The sequence below is a fragment of the Maylandia zebra genome, linkage group LG18, assembly GCF_041146795.1.
Source record: "Maylandia zebra isolate NMK-2024a linkage group LG18, Mzebra_GT3a, whole genome shotgun sequence".
NCBI classification, from domain to species: Eukaryota; Metazoa; Chordata; class Actinopteri; order Cichliformes; family Cichlidae; genus Maylandia; species Maylandia zebra.
The window spans coordinates 19,769,006-19,785,844 of NC_135184.1; the positions used below are offsets into that span (position 1 = coordinate 19,769,006).

A 16,839-nucleotide genomic window follows, 5' to 3' on the forward strand; every position below is an offset into this window, starting at 1 on the left:
CAAAGCGATGGCCTGCAGCTGACGTTGTCCGCTTCTTCCCGGTGATTTGTGAAAACGTAGAAGGGGGTAAAAAAAAGAAAGAGGAAAACTACTGGCTCTCGGAGTCCAACATCTGTGCGGCCAAAGCTTCGGATCGTGCAGCCTTTGTCGCTTTTTAGCTGTCAGCTCCGCATTACCTCACTCGTGGCCTGCCACTTACCCCTGCAGTTTAACTTTGGCGTGCGCTCTCTCTCTCTTTCTCTCTTTCAATCTTCACTCTCTCTCTCCCCCTTCCCATCTCCTTTTCTGCTATTACGTCCGCTGCTGGTAAAGACGCGGAGGCAGGAGGAGGAGGGGGGTGTACAATTAAGAGCACATTGTAACGTCCTTGCGTTGCCTGCTGTGGCGGAAGAGGAGTGTGCCGTGAACGCGAATGACCGTCGGTGGACAAGAAGAGGAAAGACAGAGAGAGTTAGAGGGTTAGAGAGAGCGAGAGAGGGGGGAATCACTCAAGATGCCTCGTTTTAGCGTAATTTGTCCTGCAGACTGTGCCCTTCCGGCGTTTTGAGGGGCTGCTGTGAGAGCCAGTAGAGAAAGGCTGGCTGGCTGGCTACGCTATGCTGCCTGACCCTGCTGTGTTGTGATAGCGTTGTCCGATTGTTTGGATTGAGGAAGGCTCCCATCAACCCAAATCAATGAGGATTCTGAGGCCATTCCTTCAGAAAGGAGCGCATATGCTGCAGTGTTTCTGTGGACAACGATCGAAGTCGACCACAATCACCAACGGTGAGAGACATAGCATTATAGCTGTCTTTGCTTTGCATGCTTTCTCTCTTGAGTGATAAAAGAAAAGGGGAAAGGGAAAGGAAAGGGGGGATTTATAGAGAAGGGGAGGAGGGGATGAGTGGTTTTATTAAACACCAGAGTGTGTGTGAGTAACATCTTCCGAGTCTGCAGTGGAGGGAGGCTCTCCTTGTGCTCCTCGCGTCTGTCCTGAGTTTTCTGTGCAGTCTTCGGCCGTCGCGGATAGCTGCTGGCAGTCAGCTGTAAGTCGCACTACTCTGGAGAGGAGAGGGGTCCTGATACTGTACAAGCCCGTGCTATATTTGTTTCTAGTGGTGCAACTGAAGCGGGCCAAAAATGGATAATGCAGGGATCAAGTCATTAAAGTTCAGGGGCCTGGAGAAGCAGCGCTCCTTCAGGGCCCCAAACGACCAGCACCACGGATAGCGCCACAACAGAAAGGCTCCTGTTCCAGTCAGAGTTTTTTTTCTTTCTTTTTTTTGTATATGCCAAGCCACATTGATTGATTGGTTGGTTGGTTGATTGCATTTTGTACAATTAGATACAGTACAAACTCAGTTTAAAACTACTCAACTCCCTCTGCGCTTCACTGGTACATGTTTTTTGGTATGAGGTTAGGCCTAATTAAATTAAATTCGAAGACCCCTCTGAAAGTCCCCAAAAGTACCACTGTAGCTTTAACTACTTTAATAGATATGTATACAGCTTTTTTTTTTTTTAACGAAACCTATGCAGCTTAGAATTTGTATATATAAAAAAGACCACTTGAGGATACAAAACTGCAATGACATGCATAAGCACACACACAAGCCCACACACAGCCACCACTTATCAGTCTTTGGCAACAAGCCTAAGATCCCTGCCATGTCCTCTAGTCATGTCTCAGGCAATTCACTGCAATGCTGCTGTTGTTCATTCATAACACAGATCTACTGTCTCCATAGGCGTGGAGAATTCCCCAGTATTGCCAGTGAAAACCAGAAGTTTTTTTTTGTTACTGGGAAACAAATGCAACACCTCCTCTTGTCACTTGCAGTACGTAGGCTCTCAGCTGGAGCAGTTTGGAAATTCAGGGCAGACAATTAGAAACTCCATTAAGCACAGTTGATTCCTCTGAGGTAGTTGGACCAAAAGCAGCATGCACCCTGGGATCTGTAGGACTCGGATATGAAGCACTATCAGTCCTTATTCTGCATCTGTGCTCACTGTTAGATGAACCCTTTGACCTCAATCAAAACTTTATGAGTCAGCACATGGGTGTTGAAATGACACCCATGTGCTGCGAAGCATGACTGTGTGGATTGAGTTAAGGATCGTTATAAGATCAAATTGCTTCAGATAAATAGTTTGTTTAAACCTTGGACTTTTTCAATCATTTTGAAGGTTAATGTTTGATTTTCTGTATTTATATTATTATGGTGTTATGGCTCAGACAGTTTCATTTCCAATTACAGCTAAAATATAAGGGAAGTATGAGTTTTGAGTGATGCTGCCATGCTGGCAGCATTTTTTCCCCATTTTTCTCTCTGATAACTTCAGAATAACTCAAAAACATTGTCCATAGAAAGTGAAACAAAGCCATTTAATTGATTTAACTTTCTATACAAAGTTGCCAAAGTCTGCATTTTGCATGGCAATCTCATTGCATCATTCTCTCCTACAATCTGAACAGTATAAGATCATGGAAGCAACAAGGAGCAGGAAGTGAAGTATTAAACACTTCATTTTTTAGGCGCAAAATTCACCCCGTAGGGACTTCTGGTGAACTATGTGTGTGTGAGCAGGCTTAAATGTTTGCACCTGCTTTCCTTTGTAGTATCAGATTTGCACCTGGCTTTTGTGGTGTTAAAGTTTTCCCTCTTTGTCTCCAGTCTTGGAAGTGTGCTGCTTAGGGCTATGGTGTGAACAAAACAAACACACTCGGGTGTTGTAAACTACTGCAAACTACTGCATTAAATATGAACGGTTTATAATGTCCCATAATAATGTCGCAGCAGCCGATATATTGAAATAGGAGCAGTGGGTAAAATATATCAGTAAGGGTTCCACGGCACAGTAGAAGGACGCCAGATGTCAGGAGCACCTAGAGCCCCAGTATTGTGGTTAATGTGTGGCAGGTACAGGATACTGTGTGGTGGGTGTCATACTAGCAACGCTAACAGACCCAGCAGCACTTTATATTTGCCACTTGGTCAGTTTTCAGTAACTGATGAATATAACATCAGGTTTAGGTTAAAGTTCTTTTTCTAATGTCAGTATATAATGTTTTGTAACATTAGGTTTAACACTCATAGCAAATGCCGATGTATATATATAATTTGAACTTGAACTGCTAAGGTCACAGAGGATTGTGACCTCCTGAATGCAGCAGTAATGGTAGAGGACGTACAAGAACACGATTGGCTAAAGAGCTGACACACACACACATACAGAGATTCCTTCGTGTATTAGTTTCCAAGGCAGACGTCACGGTCAGTGGAAAGTTTATTAAAAGATTCAAGATGAATTTTAATCTTCGGCACAGTGTTGCACAACAAAATTGCAAATCAATCAAAAACACTAAATAAATACAATGAAAAACATTCTAGGTTTGAATCCACTGCTTTGTTTTTTTGTGTTGACTTTGCATGGTTGCCCATGTGCCTTTATGGATTCTCTCTCGCCTCCTAAACAGTCCAAATACATGCTTGTTGATGAACTGGAGGTTCTAAATTGGACATATGCGTGAATGTGAGTGGTTGCCTGACTCTGTGTGTTAGCTTAACACCATCATCTTACTGTAATGCCTAGCTCCATGTGCAACAGGCTCTGCTGACCAACAGCTTAGAAACAGGAAACCCTCTTAAACTTAGTGCTGCATTTCCTTTCCTCCCCAGCAATATACACACCATGTTTGCAGTCAACTGGATGATGATTTGACTAGAAATGTGAACACACACACACGCGGACAAACGCACATCACACATACAGACATGACTCGATTTATCGGAGCGAGATGCAGGAATCTAGACTTTGTCTCATATTTTGCTGCACTAGATGTGATTAAAATTAGAATCTGATTGTTTTGTTCAGCCGTTACGACTCGGGCTTTTATCTCCTTTTCATGTTGATTCATGTTGTTTATGTAGTAGAAGTTTTTAAGCAGCATTTTGAGTCACAGAATGTCTCATATTCTCTCACGTTTCTACTCTGCGCTTCTCGAGGAGCTGGCATGACATTACGCTATGACAACCAGTTCTAGCTATTGTGAGTCAACAGATCTGTGAGGTATCTCAAGGACACAGAGAAGTGACAAACTTCAGAGATAGGAAACAGTGAAAGTAGTTTCTCTCCAAAGTGGTTGTGGTTCATTTATTCTCCACAAGGGGGCAGCAGATATACAAAAAAATGTTTCTCTGAACAAGCTGCACCTCTGGCAAGGCCAGAGACTCTGGCTGTGGTTTATTTCTGTTCACTGAATTGATTCATCACAGTTAAATTTGTACATTTAATGAGAAAGTCTCACATAAAACATCTTTTTAAAAGATAAATGCTCCAAATGCATCCTCAGCATACTTGCTTCCATTTTTGCCCTTAATGTTCATATTATTTAACCAAGAAAAAAAAAGAAGAACATTTGACAATAATAACAAACTCACACAGTCTCTGTAACCATGACAGCCAATCTTCAGAGTCAAAATCACTTGAAATGTCAATTTAAATTATTACTCTGTACTATCTGCAGTGTGTTTCATAACAGCAGTGTTTCACTGATTTTGGATGTATCGTTTCTGGAGTGAAGGGAACATTAATTGTCTCTGGTAGAAGGAGGAAGCCAAACAGATCCTCATTAGGGAATACTTTATCTTTCCCCGACAAAGACGTATGTCCATGTCTGTGGTGCGCACGAGCTCCCTCCCATTTCTGAGAAAACTCACTTTGTACTCGGAACCACAAGCTCTGTTTTTTCTTTCTTAGAAGCGCGCAGTATATCACATCCAAAGTGATGAATGTTGTATTGAGACTATTATTATTATTTTTTTATACTGCAGTGTCAAATTAATATCTATCACTCACTGGCAACTCAATAGGAATACAAAAGGTTTTTGATTTAGAATCTGATTGAATCCAAGCCTCGGTTCCTAACTTTCTTTCCTTGCCTATCTTAGTATGTAAGATTTTATCTGCCCTCCATCTCCCTTTCTCTCTCTATCAGTCTTTTCTCTCTCTCTCTCTCTCGCAGATACTTTAGAAAAATGCAAATGACTGACGCGGGTATCAGCACTTCACATTCACATTCCTTCATCCATTTTATCCAAATCTTACATAAAAGGGACAGACAATAGCCGGCAAAAGAAAATCTCTCTCCGTCTTTCGCTCGGTCTCTCCTCTTTCCTCGTCTTGCTGTCTCTACAGATTCAGTTTGGTGAGAGAATGTCAAACCAAGTCCTAGAAAAAGCCTCTAAATGTTTCATGCCCTTTCATCACGGGGATGCTGCTAAAGACACGTGTGTTTTTCCTAACACAGAATGCATCTGTGCTGTGCTGTGTTGTGTTCTCCTTAGCCATGCAACAAAAGGAATGAAACCAGAGGCACATAAACATGATGTCCATCATGCCTGCAGGTTATTCTGGCTGGTGCGTTTTACATTGATTTACCTTTACTGCTACAGTGATCCTCGTCCTCTTAATTGTGCTGAAGACAGCCGCAGAGAAGCAATCAATTGGTTTGCAATTGTTCCTAGTCAGATGGAAACACAGAATAGGCCTACAGGGTGCTCTCACGATGCTTTCACACGAACTGAGGGGCCAAGATGTGTTTGAAGGCAGTTCAAAGCTTTAGTGTCACAGTGTTATTTGTTGATTGTTGTCATTTGTGTTCATTGGGGCTGTACTTTCACTTCCATCACATGAATCCATCTGTTGTGTCACTGTGTGGATCTTGAGTTTTGCCTGAATGTGTGTGTTTCCCGCTCATACTCTGCGTGTTGGACCCTGTTGCGGTTGATCCTTTAAGCCAGACTTAACATGCTCTTTGCGTGGCCACTGTTTTCTTTACAAAATAAAATGTGTGCTCCTATCTCTTTGATAGGCCTATAAGCTGTGAGGGCAAGAATGCCATGTAGTATAAGCCAAAGCTGATTAAGAATCAACTTTGTATGCAGTTTGCAGTTTCATGCATCCTTCTCGCATTTTCAAACTGCTTTGCAACTTTGGATTTGAAGTGTAATTAAAAGAGACAGTTGTGAGATGAGTCGCCCCAGTTTGAACGCGCACATAATCCAAAAGGACGCACGTGCACGCGCATCCATTTCTCAAAGGGAAGAAGAAGAAAAAACACCCAGCCCCTCCCCCCTTTTAAGTTTACATTTTGCAATACAAATTCCAATATTCGCAAATTTTCGAGATTGGGATCATTCATTTGTCCCGTGCAACTCCTGGGAATTACTAATACTAACCTCAATCACGTATGATTGCGTTAAAAGAGTTGGAGAGGGAGACAAGGGGTGAGAGAGACCGAGAGGGAGATCGAGAGAGAGGGAGGGAGAGAGGGAGGGAGGCAGGGAGAGAGAGAGAGAAGCTGTGGACCGCCACCATTCACTCGCACATACACACACAGTATTCATTCGGGACTCGCTGGAAATAATGCTTAGGTCACTTTATTATTTGTGCGCTACAATGAAAAGCACTCCGGCGTGTGTTCGCCTCAACTAATTGTTGCTTTTCAGACGGGAATCACTGCCTGCAGGCTTAAATTACATCTCTGCAGCATCCTTGCAGAGTAGCCTCTGCTCGCCGATTCCATTTTTTCCCCGACTGCATTTAAGCGGTGCCATCGACGGAACCGGAGACTGGTTCACATACACGGGCTCCTACACCGCATCCTGGACCGGCAGCGGACTTCTCTTTGAGCATGGAGTAAAAAGATCATTACGGAAAGAAAAAGTTAGTAGTCTTCTCCACGCACGAGCAGTGCCCCTGGGTTTGGGTTTAATGCTTATCGAAAGGCGTCAGGAACCCAGAGGGTAGGCTGGTGTGCGGATGAGGAAAACGATGTCGTGCTCGTCAGCCGCGGCGCTGTTCACCTGGAATACCTGAAGCGCTCTCGTCTATGGCACGCAGCAGCATCAACTTAGAAACACTGTTGCATGTTTTCATGTCTGATATCTGGGTCCTTGTGGCCTAACCCTTAGATATTTTATATAAGATCGGTTGCTGTTGATTGAAAAGCCCGAGTGTCGAAGCAAAACTCGCAGCAGCTGATCATATTTATAGATATATATCTAAATATACTCTACTGTCCCCACAAGAGGATGCTGCCCGAAGCGCAATGATACCCTGGACTCGAAGGATTTTCGTGATCAGTATGACATTTAGTTAAAAAAAACAACAACCCAACAAACTCGTGGACCTAAGGACAGAATCAACGTTCTTATTTTTTTACACCAATTACCTACAGTGAGATCCGACATCTGCCGAAGTAGACTTTCCGTTTTCAGACTCGGTTCGGGGAGATGGCCGCGATCGCCAGCTCCCTGATCCGGCAGAAACGCCAGGCGAGGGAATCCAACAGCGACCGGGTCTCGACTTCGAAACGTCGCCCCAGTCCCAGCAAAGACCCCCGCTCTCTCTGCGAGAGGCATTTCTTGGGGGTCTTCAGCAAAGTCCGTTTCTGCAGCGGCAAGAAAAGACCCGTTCGGCGGCGACCAGGTCAGTGCCGTAGATTTTTTTTTGTTCTTGTTGCTTTTTTCTTTAAACTGATGTGTGTTACGTCTGTGTATGGAAGCGGTTTCCCCCAACCTCCCCCCACCACCACCACCACGCGCCACCCCGCCCCTCTTTGAAGCAGCAGAGGCATTATACTGCAGTCAAGGGCTTCAATCTGAACCGGAGGAGAAGGTAGATTTTCTCCGCGGTGCGAAAAAGAAAGAAAAAAGAATCCACCTGTTCCATGAGGTCTTCTTGTTGTCTGTCTATCCCACCGCAACCCTCCCCCACATACCGAGCGGTACCGGCCAGAATGCACGGTGGATGATCTACATGCCGTGACGTTACCGGTTTATGCATCGTGATAGTGCTCTGATCAGAATAATAAATTAACCCCTGAGCAAAAAATTCTTCCCCAGCCAAAGCTCGAGCGGGATTTGACTCAAAAGCATTACAATAAATCTAAGCCTCTGATTTTTTTATTTCCCCCCACACATAATAATCCCCAGCCCGACCCCCCAATTACACAATTACACAATTGCAACTTGAATAGCTATATGGAAGAAAAAGAAGAAACCTGCTTTAAAATGGCCCAAATTCAATATTAATGCAGGTTGGGGGTAAGGAGCGGAGATAAGTTGCACTGCAGTGCACCAAGGCTCTTTTCAGATTAAATGTTTTAATGGTAAATGTTTATTGCTTATTGCAGAGAGGGAGCTTTACTGCAGTGAAGGGAGGTATAGCTTTAGTGATTAAGAGCTGCCCTGGCTGTATTGATATACAAAGACTCAGGTACTACTACAATTCACGTAAATTCACGTAACCTTCTCTCTATCTCTCTCTTTTTTTTAAACAATTCGAAATGTTTCTGTCCTGGTGCACAGATAACAAGCCAAGAGTGCAAGTCACCTCCCCCTCCTCACTATCCAGATAGTTCTGGTTTGTGATGAGCGACAGTAAGATCCATTCAGTGTCCCAACAGACAGATGAGGAGTGAGACAGACGGGCAGTCAGGCATCAATATTTAAGGCAGAAAGGGAGAAAAATGGAGACAGTCACCCAGCCAGCCAGACAGCCAGCTTTAAAACCCTGTAGTCTTGCAGCTTCCACAGACAATCCAACCTCAGTGTCAAAACTGCAGCAAATTACTTGATTAAAAACATAACCATTCAGCCAAAGCAGTCAGTCCTCCAAACACTAACGGGCAGGTAGGTAACTCCTTCCACATGGCCAGTCACAAAGCAGACAGACAGACAGGGAGGCAGACGGATGCTGTATGTCCTCTAATTGATTATCCATATATTTCCACTGATGTGTTGCCATATATTTGCTTATAAACAACCGATACACTGGAGAATTTATGAATTCTGCCTGTTTAAAAGCCTGTTGTTTTTCCTTCTATTCCCCCACCCCCACCCCCCCACCTCGTAAGATGCACCCTCGAAACCTCCACAGGTGTCCCATAAGGGCTGCAGGCTAGGTCAGTAGCTCAGCCTCCATCCGTGTGTGCTGTGTTTCTTTTCGTCTCCACCCCATCTCGCGCCCATGTCGACTTCCCCCTCGGCCAGGGAGGGGTGGGGAGGGACAGAGAGGGAGGGAGGGTGGGAGGGACCTGGGGCTTCAACACCTGTCTGACAGCCGGCGACCCTCTCCCTTGCTGACTTTCTTCTTCTCCCCCCCTTCATCTCTCCTTCCTGTGTGGCTTTCTTGGACTTTTAAAGCTTCATTTCTGACCTGTTTCTAGCTAAAACTCTCCTATAGCCAGCCGTCTGTTGCTCCTCTGTCTCCTCTCCCTGCCTCTTCTCATTTCGTTTCTGCCCCATTCTCTTTGTCAGTCAGTGTCGGATCAGTCTCTATCCTCGCTCCCCGTCTTGTGTCTGTACTACTGTGTAAATGTTCTAGAGGTTTTTTTTTCTTTTAATTGTAGTGTATATTGGTGTATATGGATATGATGTGTTCCTCCCTGTGAAGCGTTATAGAGCAGGTGATCATTCACCATTTCATGGTCATGACGCCATTTGTCAACGTACCTAAATGTTTTTGTCCTTCTGTATTGGTATGAAGTAAATCTGTTGATGTTCTAGTGGCCCGTGCACTCACAGGGTGGCCTTAAGCTTGTTGCAGCTGAAAGACGCACAAACACACGTTGGAAACACTGGAGTTTATCTGGAAGTCTGTTCATGCCTACACACACACACACACACACACACACACACACACACACACACACACACACACACACACATGCTGATTCTGTAAATGATTGATGATTGAAGCGATGAGGCGTTGGCAGTTGCTCAGGCCTGTGCTGAGGCCTTAATTCATGGAAGTGTCTTTATCACATGTGATTTACTGATGTGGCCACTCCCAAGTGCTTACACACACACAAGCATATGCTACATTCTCTACATTACCCTCCCATGATGGATGATGAAGGGCCTGTCCCAGGAATTGATGCCGCTAACCCACAGGTAGGTGAGATGGGGAAGTGACAGTTAGGATGATGTACAGAGGAACTCACACTCGCTGGGGAGTCCTTCTTCGAGCCCTCTCCTCTACATTTTGTCTTCTGAAAAATAAACATAACTAGAGTTTATGCAACAGTAATTATTGCAGTGATCAGCTTTCAAGTAAGTACCTTAACATCTGTCAGTGCTTTTTGAAGTCTGATCAAAAACCATCCTTCTGTCCTGATAGCAAGCTTGAAAAAACGTTTCTTCTGCCAATTCATTTGGGACTTTTTGGGCCTGGTTGGACTAAAATGAATTGCACGTCCTCCAAGAATTTGTATGACCTTGGTGAACAGTCAAGCTTCTTTATTCCAGTCACATACACTATTTATCAGAATGTTTGTGCCTGCAAAGCAAGGATTTCATTAAATGAATGTTTATTTAGGTGCACAAAGAGAAACGAAGTGCCAATTAAATTGTGACAAAACGCATAATTTGTTCCTTTTGTGAGACAGACTGAACTGAGGATTAGTCATCTTTAGTATCTATTTGTTTTTCCCAGACTTTACACAAAACAGCGCATTACTGTGCCGCTGTAGAGTAGTATTACTCACGATGAGCCTCAAGAAAACCATGAATGTATATATACTCATTGCATGATCATATCTTTTATTTTACCTGCTTTAAAAATAGTTTTATTTTATTCTTAATCATCAGGATATAATGATGTCATCTGACTTGGACTTCCTGCTTTTGCACAAAATCAAACAAGAGAAGCATGTTTTTTTTCTCAGATAAAAACTGCTTTCCACACATCAGCTTTTACTCAGCATTGCCTGAAGCTGAGAGGCTTTTTTTTTGCCCTCAGCTAATCCTCGCTTCCACCTGCTCCACCTGAAGAGAGGAGCATTTTGAGCAGCACTTTGGCCACGCGCCAGAAGTCATACCCTCCAAAGTTGGAGGTCGAAACAGGGTTATCTTACTGGGAAACAAAAAAAATTAAATAAAATGAAACCTCCTCCAGAACTTCCTTTCTGTTTCCTTTCAGGAAATAAATAATAAGGAAATCATTTGGAGCGCAGCATAGAAACATGCCTGTTCAAAAGATTGATTTCATAAAAAATGTCAGTCATATTATTTCTAAAATGCATGGTTGCTTCATACCAAAGAAAGTACTGGCATGTCAGTGTGCATTAAATGTGATTTTAAAAGGCTGTTGAAAGGTAAACCACTGTGGTTTACTTATTATTGGTTTTCTGTTAACGTGTTGTCCTTGTAAAGGTTTTCCTGTCAAACAGCTACTTAACCTTTTATGGGCTCATGTGCTGCATCAGGTGATTCACAGCAAATTGTCCTTTATAGTGTTATTGATATTAGTGATGCAATATATATATTATTGAAATTGTTAAATGTGTAGTGCTTTTTGTGGGCAATTGTGGAAGCTGGATTGTGCCACAGGAATAATAAGAGTTCCTTTAAAATGGCTTATCACAATTGAATAGATACACAAGTCATAAAGTGAACAGTGAACCATCGTTAACCTTTTAGAGACTTTAAATACGACAAAAGAAATGAACTGTAAATGTTTTTAAGTAGAGTAAGTCTATAATTGTTCTGCTGATACGCTCCATCCTCCACAGCCAGCTTTTAATTAATCATGCACTACATTTTATGATCGTGAAACACTTCTTTTGGATGATTTTTTTTCTGAGTGTTAGCTGAAAGCGGAGGTATCAGCTAAATTGTGCTTTTTTCTCACCATTATGAGACTGTTGTTCTGACATATTCTTGGTGGGGACGGGGCTGGGGCCGACGGGTGTGTGTGTGTGTGTGTGTGTGTGCGTGCGTGTTACGTGTGTGTGCACGTTCCAGAGCCACAGCTGAAAGGCATCGTGACACGACTGTTCAGCCAGCAGGGCTTCTACCTGCAGATGCAGCCGGATGGAACCATCGACGGCAGCAAGGACGAGAACAGCGACAACAGTGAGTGGAGCATTTTGGAAGCCACAGCTTCCAGCGTAAAACATTTAATGGCCATGAGTCGGTTATATAATAGATTGCTGCCTTTATACGCTTTAGCATTTTTAATTCTTATATAACTCGTGCTATTTGGGTGACCTAAAGCACTCTAAAATTAATTTATGACACCCTCGCTAAATTGGATTATCTTGATTGAAAAACAGATTTTAAAGGCAAGAAATACCCCAGAGCCAAATGCTCTCTTTTCTGCATATGATTATGTAATAATATGCACATAAATGTGCCAAAATCTGCTCAAATGTTTTATGTACTCCAAGCCTGTTTTCTCAAAAATGATGTAGTCTCTAAATATCATATTTATCTGGTAACTATAATTAATTTGCTATAGTAAAAACAATTCTGGTATCCCCACCAGGTCCCTACTAGGTAAACCATTTCTACTGTGTACACTTCATGATTGAAAGTGTCACATTGTTTTGATTGATACGGCTCCAAAGCACGTGTGACCATCACATCAAAATTTCCTTCCTGGAAAAAGCCATTGCTAGAAGTGGTTGTAGGCCCATAGCTTCACTCCATGCCACAAGAACCTCCCCTGCAATATTTCACTGCAATCGACTTTCCATAGTGAACTACCAGTGAATAAATAGTCTCTGGGGTATACCCCATCCACCTCCACAAGAACAGAAAGGAGTGCAAAATCAGCCGTGTCTGTAGAGAGTCTCTTATATTAAAACTTGCAGCTTTTTGTTAAGAGTTTCCTATAAAGGATCAAGGAATAGACAGCACATATGTCAGGGGGGAACAACTGTCAAAGCTATAATGATGACACTCCCAGTCTGGAGTGAGGCCAATACAGGAAACCAACCATGACTTTTCTTCTTCTTCTCCTGCCTTACTTACAGAAAACCGCAGCCACAGCTGCTGGACCAGGGCAGTTATGTGCTGAAATGAATGCTTCACTCCTCCATTGTTGTTGCTGTATATTTTAAGAGGAGATAGATCTTTAATGAGAACCACTTAGGGCATAAAGTGAGGGTCTTCAGGACAAAACGGATTACTGCATAAGGGGGATGGGAAGGAAAGTGAGAAACATTCACATATAATGCATTTCATGTGTTTAGCTTGAGCAAACAGCTGGTTTTTTTTGTTGTTTCTTTTGAAGGTTTCCATTGTGTCTAAAGGTTTTAGCTGGTTGAGGGTTTAGCTGCATGTGAGGATTTCCCCACCTTTAGGTAATCCTCTAGTTAAGCAGTCCCCCTGGCCCAGGGATGGAAGAATGCAGTGAATAATTCAGCCACAGCAAACTAAAAATACCACCTTCTCCGTTTGTACCCAATGAATAATTCTCTATATTAGATGCCTCAAGCATACAGACTGTCTAAAGTAAGACACACAGAGGGAAGAGGCGAGCAGGAGGTGCCACTAGAGGAATTCAAAGTGTAGAATAGAGGAGAAGATGGAGACAGTAAGAGGAAGAGAAAGGGGAAGAATAATCGCTGTCAGAAAAAGAGAAAGGAGATTTTGTATTCAGGTCTTGCACTGAGCCATTGATCTCTTAGCTGGATTATTAGAATAATAGATTATCCTCCACCCTTCAACTACGACATCCTCTGACCCGCCTCATCCACAGCTTTAGCTGATAGAATACAGCAATTTATTTTCAGGGGGTGCTTCAGTGGAACCGATGGTAGTGAGGAGCATGATGGCGCCTGAATAATAGCAGTGACCTGTACCCAGAGTGCACTTGGTTTCCATTTTCATTTTTATCAATTGCTTCATTTCAGTGCGGAACGGGAAGCGGTGAAACAAGGACACCGCTGAACAGGAAACAGTTTTAGTGACAAAAAGGAGGAAAATGATGATGAAAAATGAGAAAATAATGGAATTTCTTCTTTAATCATGCCTCTCTCATTTTTAAATAGCTCGATTTTATTATGGGTTTGGCAAATTGTGCAAAGTGCTCGACTGAGTCACAAAGTTGCTGCCTTCAGGCTCAATATACAGTTACAAGTATGGAAAATTGCTTTAGTGGTAAGCATGACTGGCTGGAAGATGTACGCTTAACTAACAGCGAGGGCTTAGGAACACCGTTCCATTAATTACCATCCATGTTCAAATTTGAACAGTTATTAATTTGATTGTCATCAGTTGATCGCCTGCAGTAATTATCTGCACACTCTGAAGCCCTAGAAAGATACTGCTGGTTATGAGACACCTGCGGTTTCAGGCAGTCACGCTTCATCTATCTCTGATGCTCCGGGTTTGATGGATGGAATAAGGATAGACTTCCTTATTACCTGAAGACCCATACGCTAATTTCAAGTGCTTTCAGTTTCCAGCTGGAGTGTGGAAAAAAAAATAAGCTCTATATAATTGCAAATGTGACAGTGTATACCTGGATTTCTCTCTGGATTTGGAGATATGCCCTTGGCATTTGAAATTTGGCTAAGTTTCTTTCTGAAACTTTTCCTGCAGGGTTTATTTCCTGCTGTGCTAGTATTCCTCACATGAAATTCACTTGCCTGAGTCTAGCCGCTGCAGGATTTTTTGTAGTCGATTACTGCTCTTCTGGAAGACTTGGCATTTTGAGGATTTTCCTTTATTGAGTTGTTTGAACCTATTTTGTCTGGCCCTTTGACGATAACAGATCCCTGGAGAATCGCTTAACTCTTCCAGCGCCTCTCTTTTTTCAGTGAGAGATAGGATTGAGGTGATTAAGGAGGAAGAATCAGTGTGAGAATAGTCATCAGGTAGTTATGGAATCAATCAAATGCTGGTGCTGGCATTTAGATGATAACTGAATGACAGCTTCTGTCAGCTCTCAAATTTTTTGGCAGGCAAATGAGAGCAGGGATTGTGGATCGTAATTATAACATAATAGTGTAGTAGTGGGCCATATTTTATGTCTCTTTTCCTCCCACTATTCAAGCAAGGCCGAACTGTTGATGGTGCCTCTGACAGACACTGCCAGACATCGACGAGACAAACGCAGCAGCGGCTAATGGAAAGAGGAGTGAGGGAGCATACAGAGGAGGTAAAGAAATGACGGAATAAGAAGCAGGGAACAGATGGAAAAATAGCTGAGAAGTCTTAGAAAATCAAACTGAAGGGGCTGAAGTACCCATTCTGTCTGGCCTCAAGGGTATATGTCCCTGCATAGCGGCCGGCAGGTATCACGCGCACCACTGGCCCCGAGGTCAGGTTTAAACCATTGGCAGCACGTCGATATTTATTGAGTGAAATAGAATCTGTTCAGAGGACAGACCTGTGTTGGCCCGATGCCTTTTTTTCCCCCTGCCAGCCTTTTCTGGTAGTCCCCATTGACACTTGCAGAACAATCACTCCAACATCACGGGGAGTTCACAGTACGCAAAGCACGCCCTCACCAAACCAACGCCCTTGATGGTTCAGTCCGCTCAGGAGATTCAGTAGCATTTGCCTGCAGCAGTTTAGTGATTGATGGGGTCTTAAATCAAAACACAATTTCGGTTGTTTGCTATCACAGATCTATGTCTACGCTGTTTTATTGACGCTCGTCTCACTGCTTTAAAGATTATGCTGCATACTTTCAGGTATGGATCAGCGTTCAGTAATCACTGAGTCAGAAGCAGGTTTTCAGATTGCAGTGGAATATGATCAAAATGAACGCTGATGACTTAAAACCTGAACATTTGTGCCTGGACATACTAGCTGCACTCATAGTAAGCCTCATTTCTACCGGTATGGCAGCTTATCAATTCCTTTCTGACTGGCAGTGCCAGTTACAATTTCTCATATTGGAGCTGCTGCAAACAGAGTCACATATGTGTGCATAAATAGTACATAGTTGCTTTCATTTTGCAAAATCTAAGCCATCCAGGAGACTTGAATTCAACTAGATGTACAAAGAATCACAGGATGCTTTGTGATTCTTTGTGCAGTTACCTCAGCTAGATGTCATTAAAAAAGTTTTGGATTCCTGCTGTTATGCGTCACTGTGCATCAGAGTTCCCTTTGTCTATGTCCTGCACTGTTCACTTTACCGCTGACAGACAGCCAAAGAACAGAGATCAGAGGGTGTTGTGTCTACAAGAGTTAAGTGAAAACTCAATTGTCCTATTCTGTCCTTTGTGTCTGATGTCTCTCTTTCGTCTCTGCCTCTTTGTAACTGTTTCTCCTCCACTCTGTCTGCTCTGCAGCCCTGTTTAATCTTATTCCCGTGGGTCTGAGAGTGGTGGCCATCCAGGGGGTGAAGAGTGGCTTTTACATTGCCATGAATGGCGAGGGCATGCTCTACAGCTCGGTAAGACGCGACTCCTCGCTCCAGTCACGCCGCCATGTCGCGCATGTTTGAGCGGTGCCAGCATGCGTATTTCTTCATTAACACGTGTTGTGTTTTGTTCTGTTTGTTGTCTGTTTTAATATCCCATTGCTGCAAAGACTCAGCCCTGCCAATCCCTTTCATCTCTGCTAAATTTAAGAGCTCTTCAGATGTGCCTTTGTGTTGCTGTGCAGCACTTATCTCTCTCAACCCCTCCCCATCCTTTGTTGCACCTCACATGCTTTGCATTTAATTTGATATTAAGTTCAGTGCTCAGTGAAGTGCTCTCAGTTTGTTTTGTATGAGAAAAAAAGTGTAGCGTAATCTTAACATATTAACAGAAAGACTCTGGGGTAAACGTTACAAACGTAAATGTGTAGAATATATGCACCGGGAGTTGGGGGGTCTCCAGCCAAAAGATGTGGCTGCTGCATTGAAGATCAAGACATGCATGTCTTAGGAAAATGAGCTGCAGAGGGAGCGTGTTTGTAAGACAGCGAGAAAGAACTGCAATACATATCCCAGTTGGGATGGTTATATAACCTCTAGTCTTAGCAGAGGATAGTGCTACTGAAGAAAGAAGCTGATGGGAGGGCTGCATCACTCCCAAACCTCTGCTGAGGGACTTGGTGATTG

The 16,839-nt window shown here is 43.2% G+C and overlaps 1 protein-coding gene across 8 annotated transcripts in view; it reads left to right on the forward strand.

The window, feature by feature from the left end:
• Positions 1–16,839, forward strand: part of fgf12a (fibroblast growth factor 12a) — a 32,205-nt gene that overhangs the window by 6,566 nt on the left and 8,800 nt on the right. For 2 of the 8 annotated variants that reach the window (XM_076876635.1, XM_004542622.5), the window contains exons 1-4: positions 6,353–7,473; positions 8,903–8,950; positions 11,793–11,903; positions 16,082–16,185. In XM_076876635.1, the coding sequence (XP_076732750.1) occupies positions 7,278–7,473; positions 8,903–8,950; positions 11,793–11,903; positions 16,082–16,185 (459 nt within the window). In that variant the 5' untranslated portion in view covers positions 6,353–7,277. Of the gene's footprint in view, positions 1–295; positions 766–6,352; positions 7,474–7,549; positions 7,663–8,902; positions 8,951–11,792; positions 11,904–16,081; positions 16,186–16,839 lie in introns of those variants that run through there. The other 6 variants (XM_076876636.1, XM_004542623.5, XM_076876639.1 and 3 more) reach the window with 5 other exon arrangements.